The sequence below is a fragment of the Xiphophorus couchianus genome, chromosome 7 (assembly GCF_001444195.1).
Source record: "Xiphophorus couchianus chromosome 7, X_couchianus-1.0, whole genome shotgun sequence".
Lineage (NCBI taxonomy): Eukaryota > Metazoa > Chordata > Actinopteri > Cyprinodontiformes > Poeciliidae > Xiphophorus > Xiphophorus couchianus.
The window spans coordinates 15,396,058-15,412,736 of NC_040234.1; the positions used below are offsets into that span (position 1 = coordinate 15,396,058).

The 16,679-nt window shown below is 38.4% G+C and overlaps 3 protein-coding genes across 10 annotated transcripts; 2 read left to right on the forward strand and 1 right to left on the reverse strand.

The window, feature by feature from the left end:
• Positions 1–444: 444 nt before the first annotated feature.
• bbs5 (Bardet-Biedl syndrome 5) lies at positions 445–4,063 on the forward strand. The gene is made up of 12 exons (XM_028022398.1): positions 445–638; positions 883–965; positions 1,048–1,113; positions 1,284–1,333; positions 1,441–1,568; positions 1,650–1,785; positions 1,912–2,007; positions 2,644–2,706; positions 2,792–2,926; positions 3,388–3,471; positions 3,710–3,733; positions 3,818–4,063. Exons 1-12 carry the CDS (start codon positions 577–579, stop codon positions 3,917–3,919), a joined length of 1,029 nt encoding a protein of 342 aa, XP_027878199.1. The 5' UTR covers positions 445–576; the 3' UTR covers positions 3,920–4,063.
• A 514-nt stretch (positions 4,064–4,577) lies between these two features.
• On the forward strand, positions 4,578–8,833 carry klhl41a (kelch-like family member 41a). The gene is made up of 6 exons (XM_028022395.1): positions 4,578–6,130; positions 6,204–6,361; positions 6,438–6,545; positions 6,644–6,829; positions 7,888–8,034; positions 8,117–8,833. Exons 1-6 carry the CDS (start codon positions 5,045–5,047, stop codon positions 8,226–8,228), a joined length of 1,797 nt encoding a protein of 598 aa, XP_027878196.1. The 5' UTR covers positions 4,578–5,044; the 3' UTR covers positions 8,229–8,833.
• A 306-nt stretch (positions 8,834–9,139) lies between these two features.
• On the reverse strand, positions 9,140–16,462 carry fastkd1 (FAST kinase domains 1). 8 transcript variants are annotated; one of them, XM_028022387.1, is made up of 15 exons: positions 16,421–16,462; positions 14,983–15,445; positions 14,838–14,906; positions 14,462–14,587; positions 13,843–14,241; positions 13,654–13,764; positions 12,573–12,704; positions 12,015–12,501; positions 11,288–11,402; positions 11,079–11,207; positions 10,853–10,984; positions 10,661–10,774; positions 10,250–10,394; positions 9,534–9,648; positions 9,140–9,438 (listed from the first exon to the last, which is right to left on the reverse strand). In XM_028022387.1, exons 2-15 carry the CDS (start codon positions 15,315–15,317, stop codon positions 9,355–9,357), a joined length of 2,493 nt encoding a protein of 830 aa, XP_027878188.1. In that variant the 5' UTR covers positions 15,318–15,445; positions 16,421–16,462; the 3' UTR covers positions 9,140–9,354. The 8 variants fall into 8 exon arrangements, 7 of the variants coding, with proteins under 7 accessions (XP_027878188.1, XP_027878191.1, XP_027878190.1 ...); XM_028022390.1 differs by lacking the exon at positions 16,421–16,462 and adding an exon at positions 16,260–16,414 and having other exon boundaries at positions 14,983–15,441; XM_028022389.1 differs by lacking the exon at positions 16,421–16,462 and adding an exon at positions 16,260–16,414.
• Positions 16,463–16,679: the final 217 nt, after the last annotated feature.

Consider the following 16,679-nt stretch of genomic DNA (forward strand, 5'->3'; position numbering starts at 1 on the left):
GAACTCATGTTCAGCTCGATTTTTAGTTCCTGTCTCAGGGAAAGTGTCAAGTCAACAACAGTACTCCTGCAATTAAGCAACAGTTCAGATGGAGTAATACAAATAAAAACATAAAAGAAAATATTGATACTAGAAAAAACAGAATATTTTAGGTTACACCTTCTTAAAGCGCCTCTTTTATTTGGTACTCTGCACATCCCTTTTTGAATCAACTTATTCCATCATTTGTGTCTTAATCCATCAACTGCATATTCTGCTGATAAAGCACTCGCACTTTATGTTGCTCTAGAAATAAAGTTTGATTGATTCATGATTTCATTTAAAAACGAACATTTATACATCAAATTACTTTAAATGCTACATTTATCATATTTAGTAGTCATATTATTTATCAACGTTTGCTGCTGTTTCTAGAAATGCGCGTTAAAGGAAGTTTATCCCTTAGGCTTTCCGTCTGTTGTCATGGAGACTGTGACGCTATGCAGGATTATTCAGATTGGCTTTAGCTAGCTCTTGCTGTTGTGGCTGTTTGGGCGTTAATGTCCACAAAACATTAAGAGTTGTGGCGTAAAGATAATGGCGGCGGCGTTAGATGCTCTCTGGGAAGACAGAGATGTTAGATTTGACATTACTGCGCAGTGAGTTAATAATCATTTGGGAATATTACCCGTAGCATTGCTAGCAAGCTCACTTAGCTCCAGAACGGAGCTAGATGGCTTATCCGAAAAACGCTCCCATAATTAACTGTTTTTGGTTGGTTGTTGATTTATTTTTCTTTAATGTTAGCTTTATATCAGAGTTACCTTTCTTCTGGGTTTCAGGTTTTCTGCACTGATCTCTTACACCTAAATAAATAACCTATGGTCATCTTTCTGTGCACAGACAGATGAAAACCCGTCCAGGAGAAGTGTTGATCGATTGTCTGGACTCAATTGAAGATACGAAAGGAAATAACGGAGAACGAGGTGGCATTGCCATTCCCGTGTACCGTTAATGCGTCGTTGGTGTAATTTGAGTTATAGAATAAGGACTGTCTCCCCATTTCAGGACGGCTCTTGGTGACAAACTTGAGAATCATTTGGCACTCTTCGGCTCTGCCAAGAGTCAACTTGTGTGAGTAAAACTAAATGTCTGAATGGTAAATAATATTCCTGAATGTAGTGTGGGTTATTAGGTTCGGATTTGACTCAAGAAGCTTTTCATTAAACATTTTTATCTACAATATTTCTATTTCATATAGCTCGTTAAATGTAAAATGTGATGTTTTCTATTATTTTTATTAGCTGTTGGTTATAACACTATTATTAACATCACAACAAGGACCGCAAACTCTGTGAGTAACCTTTTCTTTCACTTTCTAAAAGTTTCATTTGAACTTTCCTGTAGATTGTCAGTAATTTTTTTGTGGCATTTATATCTAAATTTAATTTGGTTTTCTAGAAACTGAGGGGTCATACTGAAGCACTCTACATCTTAACAAAGTCCAACAACACAAGATTTGAGTTCATTTTTACCAACCTGGTTCTCGGAAGTCCTAGGCTCTTTACCTCTGTCATTGCTGTACACAGGTAAACAAAACTAAAGGAGGATTATATTTTAAATTTATTAGGTGCCTTATTAAGAGTTTGACATTTTATGTTTCGCAACAGGGCTTATGAGACCTCTAAGATGTACCGAGACCTCAAACTGCGAGCTGCTCTTATTCAAAACAAGCAGCTTCGACTCTTGCCTCAGGAGCAAGTATATGATAAAATCAATGGGGTTTGGAATCTCTCCAGTGATCAGGTACTGCTATTGTTCAGAAAGAGAGTATAACTACAGTACAAGTAAAATTTATATGTATCCGAGATTCTATGTATGCCACCATTTGAAGTGAAAAATTTTGCATAACATGAATATATTCTTTTGTAGGGTAACCTGGGAACCTTCTTTATCACCAATGTTCGGATTGTGTGGCATGCCAACATGAACGAGAGTTTCAACGTCAGCATTCCTTACCTACAGATTGTAAGTTTTGATTCTGATGTCTTGAATCTGCTTAGCCAAGGAGTTCATTTCATGCACAAGAAAAACAGCTAATTTATAAATGTGCTCTACAGTGGACGTCGGGACTTTAAAGAAAAGAAAAAAAAACTTCTTACAGGAATAATTGAGTGAGTCTCTGACATAAATATATGACAGGATGAAAATCCAGGAATATAGGAAGGCACTGATAGCTTAGAAGAAGAGTTGGATGAAGTGTGCCGTAGTCATCTGTGAGCTAGGATTACTTTGTATAATTTCAGGTTTTTGTTCCCATGGTTCAGCACACCTGAATTTAAATGATTTTATTCATGAACATGTCACAAAATGTAAACAAAATAGGGTTTTTTCTTTGCAATCTATTTTTTACAAACCTAACACTTATTCTATAGCAGACAAATCAAATTTAAAAAGCAAATCCTTTTTCTGAAAATCCTTTTTCCAACTATGTAAATTGCTTGAAACTTGACAGTGGAACATGGATTAACATAAGCGCTTTAAAAACAGTCATAAAGAGTAACATATCAGATGAAGTGTATGGTTATTGAGTGAATATGGCAAAAAGATTCTGCGCTTTAAGCCTAGAGCCTATTTAACTAATAATTTTCTGTTCTTTCCAAGTGGTCGATCCGAATAAGAGACTCAAAGTTTGGCCTGGCTCTGGTTATTGAAAGTTCCCGACAGGTGACTTCTTTGGACCTTCTCATAATAAAGGTTTTCCTCTTCTTGCTTTGATGATATAATAATAACAGCAACCTTGCCGTTTCAGAGTGGAGGATATGTGCTTGGGTTTAAAATTGATCCGGTGGAGAAGCTGCAAGACGCTCTCAAAGAAATCAACTCTTTGCATAAAGTTTACTCTACAAACCCAATCTTTGGAGTGGATTATGAAATGGAGGAAAAGGTAGGCGAACATGTATAGTTTTAGACATAAATTTGAATGACAACAGCCTTAAACATATTGCTATGGCAGCAATGACATGGTTTATCTCCAAGCATATTTATATGTCAGAATGATTCGAAGTCTAGAAATAAATCTCAAAGGGATAATGTGGTAAGACTTGAAAACTTAATGATAACAGTGCATGTGCAAAGCTGGTAGAGTCATGCCTCAGAAAGTTGCAGCTATAGTGAAAGCCTGCCACACTTTTCACATTTTATTTGCACAGCTTTTGAAAATGTGGTTAGTTACCAATGAACATCACAATTACTCACTACTTTGTTTTAGTCTCTAAAATTCTAATAAGATAATTTAAAGTTTGAGGTTTGGATATGTTAAAATGTTTAAAAGTTCAAGAAGTATTAATAGTTTTGCAAGGTATTCTAGAGATGTCCTCTTAACATTTCTCATTGTGCCCTTTTCAGCCCCAGCCGCTGGAAGAACTGACTGTGGAACAGCCTCCTGATGACGTGGAAATAGAGCCCGATGAACAGACCGATGCGTTCACTGTGAGTGAGCCTGCTGGCCTTCGCCACACTCGTCACTCCTCTGGGAGTCTAAAGCCTGTCAGACTCTCAGAATAACTACGAGCTAATGCTTCCCAGCATGACAAACCAACAAGAGTTCACGTTGCTTAGTGCTCCTGTCTGTGTTGCTCATCAGCAACAATGATCTACCTTAACAACTAGAATACACTGCTGATTGCAATAACTTTAATAACCTCTCTATTTTTATTTTTTTTTTCAGGCCTACTTTGCTGATGGGCATAAGGTAAATACATTCACGAAATAAACTCAAGTTTTCAGCACATTTTAAAAAATGCGAAAACCTGATATCTTTGTTGTGATACTACAGCAACAAGACCGTGAAGCAGTTTTCTCTGATGAGCTTGGCCTCGCCATTGAGAAGCTAAAGGAGGGCTTTACACTTCAGGGGCTGTGGGAAGTCATAGGCTAAAACAACATGAAACATCTGCATTCTCTATGTACAGACAAGTGTGCATTTATTTATTGTTTATAGGCCAACATTAAAGTTGCATAGATCATTTATAGATGCTTTGTTTAAAGACAAGGTACCAAATTTCATATCTGGTAAAAAACATTTTTTTAAAAAGAGTAACTTGAATTGTATGCTTTTTTTGTTTGTTTTGCTTTTTTTGTAGTTTTTAAATGCTGTGAATTCAGGGTTTCCATGCAGCCTGAAAAAATTAGGAATTTCTTTCTTGTCCCTTCCTAATGTCTTCTCTTTCTTCCTCCATTTCTTGTTTTCCTTCCTTCCTTCCTTCCTTTTTTCCTACCTCCCTACCAACCTTTCCTTCTTTCCTTATGAAAGAAAGGAAGTAAGTTTCTATGTTTTAGCCATAACTAAAGTCTGCTCACTTCTGAAATGTTTGTCATGACGTTGTCTTAACATAAAAAATGTTTAGCAACCCTATAAAAGCCTCTTAAGAATAAAATTTATTTAAGTAAACTATGGGGTTGGAGGAGCATTTCTTGATGTTTAATTAAACATCCACAGACTGAATAGGTCTGTATGTGGCCTGATTACAAAGTTGTACAAACATTTAAAGAATGGAGGATAAGCTGCCACCTCCTGGTGTGGCTGCAGTTCTCTGACCTGGCTCCTGATTAGAGGACGTTCCTTTAAATGTCTCACCAAATCTCACAGACTGAAGCTGGGCTGTCACTGCTATCAATGAACTCTGAGCCACCATGGGAATGCTTTCATTGTACCAAAAGTACTTGACAGAAGATGTCAGTCACATGATTTGAGATAATATACAACATTGAAATTAAACCTGATAAGTTTTCCTTTTAAAACCGTCTTCCTCTCTAAAAGAAAGCCACAGTTAAATTTTAAAAGATTGTGATATTTCTGTGTGGCTGCTCAACAATGTAGAGGTGACGAGGCTTCACAGTTGTTAGGGGTTTTTTGACAGCTGTGTGAGAGTTCCACTTTGGCCAACCTGAATTCTTCATGGTTGGGCTGGTGGGCTATATTTAGGAGGGCACGGTTATATTGAAGCGCCTACAGACCTGTGCTCCTGTAGTTTGCTGTCTTCAGCCTTCCTGTCTGAAGAGAATGGACACCCAAGGGCTTAGAGAGGACCTCCGTCTGTTTCAGAGCACTCTGTTGCAGGATGGACTCAAAGAGCTGCTGAATGAGAATAAGCTGATTGACTGTGTCCTAAAGGTTGGGGACAGAAGCATCCCCAGCCACCGGCTCATCCTGGCAGCATGCAGCCCATATTTCCGGGAACTTTTCTTCTCTGTGGATGGCAAGGAAGAGGACAGAAAGGAGGTTGTTTTGGAGAACCTTGATCCTAATGTTATGGAGGTGATTGTGAATTACCTGTACTCGGCTGAGATCGACATCAACGACAACAACGTCCAGGACATCTTTACTGTTGCAAATCGCTTCCAGATCCCCTCAGTGTTCACGGTTTGCGTGAACTATCTGCAGAAGAGTCTCACCAAGAAGAGTTGCCTTGCCATCTACAGGCTGGGACTGGTGCTCAACTGCGCCAGGCTGGCCATGGCAGCAAGAGATTACATCGCCGATCGCTTCGAGACCATAGCCAAAGATGAGGATTTCTTAGATCTCGCCCCACCTGAGATCTTTGCCATCATTGGCACTGATGCGTTGAATGTTGAAAAAGAAGAAGCTGTGTTTGAGGCTCTCATGAGGTGGATCAGAAAGGATAAAAAAAAGCGAGCAAAATCCTTGGATGAGGCTTTTGAGTACATTCGCTTCCGTCTACTTCCAGAGAAGTACTTCAAGGAAAAAGTGGAGAAAGATGAGCTGATCAAGGCTGACCCAGAGCTCCTCAAAAAGATCAAAGTCATAAAGGAAGCATTTGCAGGGAAACTGCCCGAGAAAAAAAAGGGTTCAGGTGATGCTGAGGGAGATGAGGGGACGCTGCCAGGTTACCTGAACAACAATCGCAGGTATGGCATGCACGCTAAAGACGTGATCGTCATGATTAACGACACTGCTGCTGTGGCCTACGACGGCCAAGAGAACGAGTGCTTTCTTGCTGCAATGTCTGAACGAATTCCCCGAAACCATGTCAGCCTCACAACAAAGAAGAACAACCTGTACGTGCTAGGAGGACTGTTTGTAGACGAGGAGAATAAAGAAAATCCACTGCAGTGTTACTTCTACCAGGTAGAAAAGTGTTGTTTGATTAAAACAGCAGTGATAAAGTACTCAGTTTTTAAAACACGTCTATACTTTTCAGCTGGACAGCCTTGCTGCTGAATGGCTAGCCCTGCCACCAATGCCGTCCCCCAGGTGTCTCTTCGCAATGGGGGAATTTGAAAACCTAATATTTGCTGTGGCGGGAAAAGACTTGCAGTCCAACGAGTCCCATGACACCGTTATGTGCTACGATGCTGAGTAGGTTTGGCATGTCTAACATTTGAATATAGTTTTAGTGAGAGCCATAAAGCAGTTCTGTGTCTTCTGTTTTTAGAAAAATGAAGTGGACAGAAACAAAGAAGCTGCCTGTGAAAATCCACGGCCACTGCGTGGTCTCTGAGAATGGCTTGGTGTATTGCCTGGGAGGAAAAACCGATGAAAAGTAAGGTCACAGTGTTGACATTTTGTTTTCTTCCTTTAAATTAAAACTCGACTTTCATTAACCCTAACCTGGACAATGGTTTGTCTTTTTGCCAAAAGTAAAGCAACCAATAAGATGTTTGCATACAACCACAAGAAGTCAGAGTGGAAGGAGGTTGCTTCCATGAAGACTCCTAGATCCATGTTCGGAGCAGTTATCCACAAGGGGAAGCTCATCGTTGCTGGGGGAGTCAATGAAGACGGACTGACGGCAGTGTGCGAAGCCTATGACTTTGGGACCAACAAGTAAGTGCTGGGTTTTAATTAAAAATATGTTTATTATTCAAGTTATTGCACTGTTGTCTATAAGTCTTCCTTCATGTTTCTTGTGATCAAAAAGGGTTTCTTTGAATTAGAACTGCTTTTAATGTAATATTCGGGTCAGTAATTCTTAGCTCAGTGTCAAACCACTTATTTAGTTTTAATCATTTAACTCTGACATATGAATCATTCAGACAAATAAAAGCCTTCTAAAATCAGGAGATGAAAGAAGCTGAATATAGTGGACCAGTTAGAAACGTTCGCAAATGAAACCGGCTTCTAAGGCACTTTTTTAATAGCAGACTGACACAATTTATGCAGTTAGATATATGAAATTAGCAGACATACACAGTGATTCTCAAACCTCTGTTGACTTAAGACTTGTCATACATCAGAAAACCTGAAAGATAATTAATCTCTGAGGTTCTGTCAGATTCTTGTTGGATTTTGTATCCCCAAAAGAAAACTCTTGTTTATTATTATTATTATATAAAGTGTAGTAAATACATTATTATAAAAGAATAATGCACCATAATTAAGAACAGGTTAAAAAATACAAAGCAGGCAATGTCTGAATGAAAAACTTGACATGCCTTAGAAAGATCTGCGATAACTATTCCTCAAAAACAGCTTAAAGGTTCACTAAACCTCAAAATAAAGCAAATATGACTGCATGTATGACTTAAAAACATGTTTAAATAAAATTAATAATGTTCAAAACAATGGGTAAATCTTTTTTCTTTGTTTTTGATCATCCTCTCTTTAGAATATGTACAAAAATATTGTGTCTTTTTTGAGCTAGAAATACCAAAACTGATTTTAATACACTCTCACTTTGAAAGACTTAACCAAATTCTACATAAAGTATTTACAACAGGAAGAATAGGGGAAAAGTGGTCATTTTCTTTAGTAGCTTAGAGATTGCCAGCAGCTAAAAAAGCAAAAGCATTTCCTACTGATTTGAGAAGGATATTCAGAACCTGAATTTTACAAAATAATAATCAATAAAATAGCAGCGCTCAGAACTGTGTGTTTTGTTGGAGGTGGTCGCCTTTCACAGAGTTTCCCCAGGAGAGGAGTTCAATCAACCTGGTGAGCTGTGGAGGGCTGCTGTACGCCGTGGGAGGCTTTGCCATGGTAGAGAACGAGAACAAGGAGTGTGCACCAACTGAAGTCATTGACATTTGGCAGTAGGTTTGAGTTTCTCTCCTGCACATCAGTTCATTCATTACTTTTAAATACATCAATAACTTATTTTATTGCCTGCATCAGGTATGAAGAGGACTCCAAACAGTGGAGCGGCATGATCAGAGAAATACGTTACGCAGCTGGAGCCTCGTGTGTCTCCATGCGCTTGAATGCAGCCAGAATGCCCAAACTGTAACACGGGACTGTTGTGCTATTATTGTGTGTCGTGATCATTTTATTTACAAGCTCCTAGCAGAGGATGGTTTTTGTAGCCTTAACAATCAGATAATTTTACTATCCATACTGACTTTTAGTTTGATTAAAATGTTGAAATATTTTCTCATGTTATGCAGTTAGGGAACTTCTTATTGTTGTGAAAGCTTTTTTCAATCTTTTATAAAAAAAAAAAAAAACAAAAAAAACATAGAACTTAGATTAAATAAACAGATTTAAGTTTAATAGTTATTGAAATAAAGTTTATATATTCGAGACAAATCTCTGAGTTTCCTGACTGACTTTAAAATCAAACCTTTCAAGCTGCTTTTCTACATAAAAATTAATGGGTTTTTTAAAAATGTTTTATTAACGTATTTGTTAAAATTATCATTATGTTGAGTGCGGTGGTAGAGCGCGCGACCCGTGTATGGAGACCTCCGTTCCTTGACATGGTCGCCACGGGTTCGAGTCTCGGCCTTTTGCCGCACGTCTGTAACCTCTCTCACATCCCTCCTACTTGTCAATCTACTATAAAATAAAAGCCACTAGAGCTTTTACTACGTCGTGACAATATAATATGAGACAGATAATCAATGAAAAAAAAAATCGAGCTCTTCCGCTATACGCTCGTCTAGGTTTGGTGACTTCTGCAAGTCAACGACTTGATGCTATCTGCTGGGACAGAAAACTTTTTAAACTATTGTGAATTGGCGCCATATAAATAAACTAAATAGATTTGAATTTAAATGAATTATTGTAAAATCTGACCAAAAAAAACCAAACACTATTTATAACATTTTTTTTTTAAAGCGAAAAACACTATGAAGGTAAATTCATGTTTATCTTCTACTGAATTCACCCATCCAATAAAACACTGTGTATCACTTCCAATTACATTTTTTAAAGGTTATTTAATACAAAAGCACATAATTCAAATAATTTACTGTCACTCAACATGAATGAGGTAGATTCATGCCAGCCAGACACATTTACATAAAAACATAGAGCTCTTTCTATAGTGACACTTTTTGTTCAAATAATCTGCTCCGACCTTTACAAAAGTTGTTAAGTGTCATTATTACATAAATAAGGCTTCAGGAAGAAATTTATCCCAAGATTTTCTTTCTGAGATACCTCTTCCATGCATGGGGTGTAGAAAGCTCCATGGAGTTCCATTCAAAGTGAGGAATCTGGGAAAGAAAAAGCACATATCACACCATTACCTCAGCAGTCTTTTATGTTTGTAGTACGATTATTTCTATAGCGCACTGGCTAATGTTCTTACCTGAACAACACGATATCCCAGAATCTCAAGGTGTCGCCTTTTCATTAAGGCTTCCCCTTTCATATGATGAGAGTTTTTGCAGAAAGACTTGGAATCCATGAAGTCGATAGCGATGCTATGAAACAAAAAAATAGAATAATAAATGAACCAGTGGCTTTATCTCAATAGTTTTTTCAGGCTGTATTCTGTATGCAATCTTTAGAAAATGAATTAAATGTCCAGTCATTACAACGCCTAAATACAGAGCCTTTGCAAAAGGTACAGCCACTTTAATGTATTTTATTGGGAATTTATGTGACATGCCAACACAAAGTAATCCACAATTGTGAAATTGAAGAAAAATGATTCATTGCTTTTATTTTTTTTTTAAACAAATAAAAGTGTGATATGCTTTTGTCTTTAGCCCCCTTATCATTCTGACATCACCAAATAAAATTTAGAGCAAGCATTTGCCTTCAGAGTTCATCTGTGTGTAATTTAATCACAGCTGTTCTGTGAAGACCTCAGAAGTTTAGGATAAAATTAGAGAACATCATGACAGGTTAGGGGGAACGCAGCGGAGACGTCTAAATCAGTTCTTCCGTTCATGGAAGCTTCTGCTTCAGTCCTTTAGTGTCAATATTGTTGCAAATGAAGGCCTTGGTATATATTTTATTTGTATGTGTTATGACAAAGTACAAAAACAAACCAGATGCACACAAAGTGTATATCCTCACCGATGAGCTCCCGCTGGAAGCTCATCTCGGGCCTTTTCCAGTGAATTTGAGTCCCACAGAACCTTTCCTCTCTCTGAGATCTGCAACGTGCTCGGCCCAGAGTAAGACAACGGCTTCAAGTGTTTGTCTAGTTTACATTCAAAATCTGAAATTACAAAAAATAAAATTCACACCCCAGAATAAAAGCAAACCTTTCACCCCTTTAAGAACCGTTGTCACACAAACAGACTTAAACTTACACATCAATCTCACTTTCTATGCTCACAAAGCGCTAATGCTGGATAATATCCCACTACAATACTTCAATTTGTGGTATGAGTTTGAAAAGGTTTGAGGGGTAGGAATATTATATGTGCTGCTTGTCTGTTTATCGGTGAGGGAAAAAAAGGACAATATTGCTGCTATACTCACGTATGGTGTAAAAATACGGTGTGATGACGGCTGCTTGGACAAAGTTAATGCCACCAAGAACCCCGCCCAACATTGCGTGGATCTGCTGCTGCACTGGACTGACGGAGCCATTCACTAAAACATGTTTACACAGGAAATGTTTAATACATTTCAAAAGGAAACAGAAAAACAGGCATAGCTCCGATCGCTCACCTTTCTTTTGCAGATGCTGGCAGTAACGCTCGTGAAACCACGGCACCTGAAACTCTGGACTTTCCAGACACACGGCCCGATTGAGCTCCATGAGGCGCTGTTTCGTCCTCATCTTGAGGGAATCATTCAGGCCTGTAAGAACATAAAACACTTCATTTCACCCTGCTGAACAAAGACTTCACTTACTTTTAATGCTGGACAGGCAGAAGCGGGCTTCTGATCATACTTTCCAGCTGGCAGTCCAGTTTTCCAAGAAAATCAATGCTGAAGATTTCTCTGATTAGTTCTTCGGGAAAATGGTCAGCTAGAGCCAAGCAATATGCCAGGAGGACAAGCAGATGAGGGTCAAAGGAGCCTAAAACAACATAAGTAAAAGATTATTATTGTAGAGTTACAATCAAAGAGTAGAAATCAGTGCTGCGACATATTACTTACTAATGTGAGGAGTGAAGCGCTTAATACAAGCATCATAAAGCTCATCTACATGAGCAGGCTCATAATTCAGGACAGAAAATGGTAGAAGAGTGGGGTATGTGGCTGAGAAGTGAATCTTATTGAGAAAAGAAAAAAATATATTAGGGCTGAAACAATCAGATTAATCAATTATTTGAATAACTGTCAACTAATTAAGTAATCGATTAATTGTTAATTGGAATATATAGACTCAAAAAAGGCCATTTGCTGAAAGAACAACATAGTCAGAGCAGTAATTAAGCGAAAACTGTACAAAAAATTACATGCATAGTATCTGTAATTATGTTGCAATGTAAAAATACATAAGTGTGGACTATGTCAAGGAATTGTTCAAATAAAAGTTAAAAAATAAATAAATAAATAAAAATAAATAAATAAATACATGCATTTAGGATAATTTGTTTTTTCTGTCAGTATGTTTTACAAATGATCTAATGCGTTTATTTTCTTATTTAAAAAAAGAAATTTAATTATTTCTTTATTTGCAGATTTTAATGCATTTCCTATATTGTATAAAAAAGAGGCTTCAGTGGTTAAATTAAAAACCTGCAAAATGTCCCAATTGTTTTTTTTATCCGATAAACTGATTGATACAATAATCTATCACTAAAATAATTGTTAGTTCCAGGCCTAATTAGTACAGATGCTAGTAATCCAGGATTAAATGTTAGGCTGTGTCCTCGGGTACCTCGTCAATGTGTTCTATGGCCACACTGGCAATTCTGTCCATCAGTGAAGGATGAAGTCGATTGGTTCTGGTCAGGAAGAAGGCCAAGTCAGCAATGTTGCTCGAGTTTATCTGATCGATCATCCTGTTCAGCGTGACGAACGTCTCTTCCAGCAGCATCTCCTCGAACCACTCTCCTGGGGCGAATTTGGTCTCGTCCAGCACCAGGTCCAGCCGGTTGGCCGTCTGCAGCCTCTCGCGGCCACATTGGCTCAGCCGCTGCAGCAGGCGGACGTACTTGCTGTGGGTGTTGTGTCGGTAAGACGGATCAGTCCGTATCCACTTGGCAATGGCAAAGGAGATGGTGTTGAGCTCGCTGAGGTTGCACTGCGCTATCACTTCGTCCACATGCCAGACCACGTCCTCGTCAAGGCGTGGGCTGGGCAGCATGGAGAGCACCCTGGTCAGCATGGTCACCTCATAGGGGTAGAAGCTGCGCTGCAAAAAGCTGCGACACAAAACGTCTATCAGTGCACTTCTGAAACTGGAATGCTTAAAAGTAAGTTAATAAACACTAACCTGACCAAAATGGTTCTGAGGGCAGCAAAGAGTTCTGGGTTCTGATAATGCAACAGGAACAGGGCCTGGGTGAGCCGGGCCACCTCCATCGATCTGTAGATATGGAGCTTCTTCTGGATCACTGATGCAATTCTGGAAAATAATACAGAAATGATTAAAAAAAAACTACCATCAATGAAAAATAGGACATAAGTTCATTCATATGTTTAATTGTGAAACAGGTTATTTAGGAAGAATTGATGGAAAGAGCAGCTTTCATTTTTAATAACTTACCATCTTAGGTTAAATTTTCTTTTTGTTTGTTTTTTGTTTTTCATTTTTGTCTCCCGCTGCTTATTATATGTGAAAATTAACAACCAGTATGCATTTTTAGGTGAATTACTACTGAAATTGGAAAGAAAAATCCAAACTAATTGTTATAAAGTTATGGAAAAAATAAATACACAGTTAAAATGCTCCAAAAGTTAAAAATTAAAATAATATATATATTTTTTTGCAGTTTTGAAGTTGCAACCTTAAATTCTAGCTACCGTATTCATAATTTTGGGGACATTTCAGTTTTGCAGATCTAGACTGAGTTGCGGCTTTCATCCATGTAGTAGGTTTTTCACACTGAAATAAAAGAAGGCAGTGGGTTTGAAGTTCATCTGAACACTACAGTTATCACTAATCTGTATATTCTTTAGCCTGGAGGATAGAGATCTCAATAAAGAATCTCAGATTGTAATAAAAGAGAAAAAGTTCTATGAGTTTTTCAGAGTAAACGACTAAGTACTGACTCTTTCCCTTCTTATTCTGAATATCTTAATTTCAAAATATACTCTTAAGCAATGCAAAATCAAAATACATATTTAAAATGTGGAACCATCACAAATATTGCTTCTGCTGATGGTGCAAAGGGACAAAAAACCATTCAAATATTCTGCTTCCAAGCGTGGATTCAGCTCTAAAACACGCTGCATCTAGAAAAACTTGTTTCATCAAAGGAGTTTAAACAAATGTTAAACATGCTGAGAAGTCACACAAACAAGGTAAGGCTGCTGATTTTGCTGTTTTTATTTTTTTGAGGATATAAACTCACTTGTTCAGTAAACTAAAGTTTCTGCTCTGAATCTCCTCCAGGGCTTCAACGACAGCCAAAGCTTGGTGAGCGCTGAATTCATCTGCCACCAGGAGGATGGTGTTCTCCAACCTGAGAGGAAATACACAAAATAGTGTAGCAAAAACATCAAATTGTATGGATGTGTAACTTCTACTCAGCAGTGCCAACCTTTCTCTGATCTCTGCGCTGCTAATCGGTGCCAGAGCGACAAAAAGTTTAGAGAAGGAGTATGGGTCTGTGCTTGTGTCGATCAGCTCAATCAGCCTTTCTTTAGCTGCCAGTCTGAAGTCACAGTTGTTGAACTGAAGGGACTGATATAGACCCAAGATGATACTGATGTTCTCAGCATCCAGTCTGGGAATGTTGCGCATGAAAATCTCATTGCACTTCTCCAACAGGGGTCGGTGAATGTACTTGATGCTGCGTAGAAACTGCACCATCCTTCTTGGAGTGTTGTAATTCAGGGGATCGACTGTGTCCAGTAGACATTCAGCTCTGCTGATTAGAGCGTCCCGCAGCCGCGTGGACACGAGGTTCGACACGCTGACCATCAGCGCCGCCAGGACCCTGGCGAAACAAATGTCACCAAGTGTGCACAACGTGAGATTGTTAAGGCAATTGTGTCTCGCAAAAGCATCCATACATCCTTACATTTTCCACGCTGTCGTATTGCAAACACAAATGTCAAATTATTATATTGGGATTTTAAGTAAGAGGCAAACACAAAGTTAATGGATAGTTGTGAAGTGAGGATAAAAATACATCTAGGTTTAATGACATGACTGACCTGCCATTGTCTATGGATGATAACTTCTGGTCCAAAATGTTGGTGATGTGACCCATCAGAGGACTGCTATGGAGGAGCTGATCATTTAAAATCACTGCAAACTTTGACAGAGATGGCATAGAAAGTCTGCAGAAAAAAACACAATGTGTCACAGACAAATGGCAAAGTGACCAAATGTTTAAGGTTTCGGTGACTTTCATTTGATTTACGTAAATGCTTGTGCTGAATCTAATAACTCTGAATTTGCTCTTTTGGGGGGGGCTATGACACCTAGTTTCACATTCCACTTGGGAACCATCTGTGTATTTTATTGACAACTTTATCTAATTAGCTTTATAACTCAAAAGAAACCAATATAAATTTATTTAAAATATACCTGTCTACTCTTCGCCAAGCTTCTGAAACCATCTGTTGCACAAGACTGTCATGTGGTTCCACATTCAGCCTGCAGAAGAGAGAAGTAGATAATATTGTAATACTGGAATTTAAATAAACAGTCATTAAGCAAAGAGTCTGTATACCTGAGGAACGCATAAAGCATGTCGACCAGTGTTGAGTCATCCATCAGAGAAATTTTATTCTCTGCCAAAACCCGCAGGGTCAGGAACTGCGGGTGGCACTTGATGAGGTGGACAGTCCTGAGCAGCTCAGGTCTCTCCTTCTGAAAATCCCACAGCATCCTCACAGCACAGCTCACATGTTCCACAGTCAGCTTGGTTCTGTTCTTCCCCACCACATCAAGCACTTGAACGTCAGCGGAGCAAACCTGCAGCCCCTCCAGGACATAGTCTCTACTTCCCACCGCCTGATGGAGGAGTCTTGTAAGGCAGGGCCTCACACACTGCAGTCTGAACATGGTTACACGCCTGGGTGTGAGCTAGGTGTGCGCTGAGGTCTTCATTGCATGGCAGCTGAGAGGAGGCAGGTTCAGCCAATCACAAAACGGCGCATGAGTGGTAAGATGATGCTCCTTCAGAGAACTGTCTTGTATAATAAAGCAAAGGAAAAAGGCAGGAAATGCATTGAAAGTTGCATGGTTTATTGTTCATTTTGATGATTTTGGCTAACAGCTAAGTAGAACTCAAAATTCAGTTTCTCAGAGCATTAAAATATTCCCCAACACCATACTAGGATTTTAAAGAAGCTGACTGTTTCATAGTTTTGTATCAATGCATATTAACGGGATGTTGAATGGAGGGAAACACTGTGGCAGAAAAATGTGCACAAGCAACAGGAAGAACAGCAGCCTCAAGATTGTAAAGTGAATCCATTTAAGGGTTTCTGGGAGTTTTATAAAACACTCACTGCAGCTGGAGTCCACACTTCAAGAGCCTTACCACATCCTACAACTGTGACAGTCTGTGTTAAGACAATGTGCCAGTACTGCCCCAAAGCCGTACAATATTTCAGATATAGTGAATTTCCCCATTGTGGGACAATAAAAGAAATGTATATTCTATTCTAGTGAACAATGTAAGCTGTTGCTGTTGATTTGTGGTTCAAAATATATTTAACTTTGTTTAACAAGTACATAGCAAATGTAGCTTAACTGAATACGTGTTTAAGACGATGTTCAGGTCTTATTTTATCAAATACATTATATACACAGAATAATTTATTTCATTTTTCAATTGCAATACAGAAACAATACTAGATCAGTCATTTTCATACTTGTTAAAAAATTAACTTAGCACGCAAATACATACAGAGTTCAGTCGGACATCCTCATCGTATCTATCAGTACAATTGAATAAACAGTTCCTTTAAAGTCATATAAGTTTAAATTCAGATTACAGACCGGATCCTCACGTGGGTACACGAACATCACCTTAAATAATCTCCATATTTACATAAGTGTAATTTATCTTTTGGTTTTCTAGATTTATAGAAGAAAAACGGCATTATCTTTGTGACATAAGTGTAAACATAGTCATTAAAATGCCTCAAAGTCAAAATTACCTAGCATGTGTGCCGAGAAGTTTTACTTCCGTGGCAGGTCATGCACTAAGTGGGTTTATTTTCCCCCTAATATTTAGTTTTCAGGCACAAGCGCTTGTGCCTGGTGGTAACCAATGTTCAAATTCTTAACTAAGTTGCTTTTATATCTCTAGCCTCGTGGTTTTAATCATATAAATTAGACAGTGTAATGTTTGTAGAAGGTTTATACGCTTTATTTTGAGAGAGTGGTTTTGCTTTTTTGGGAATATTTTTCCTGTTA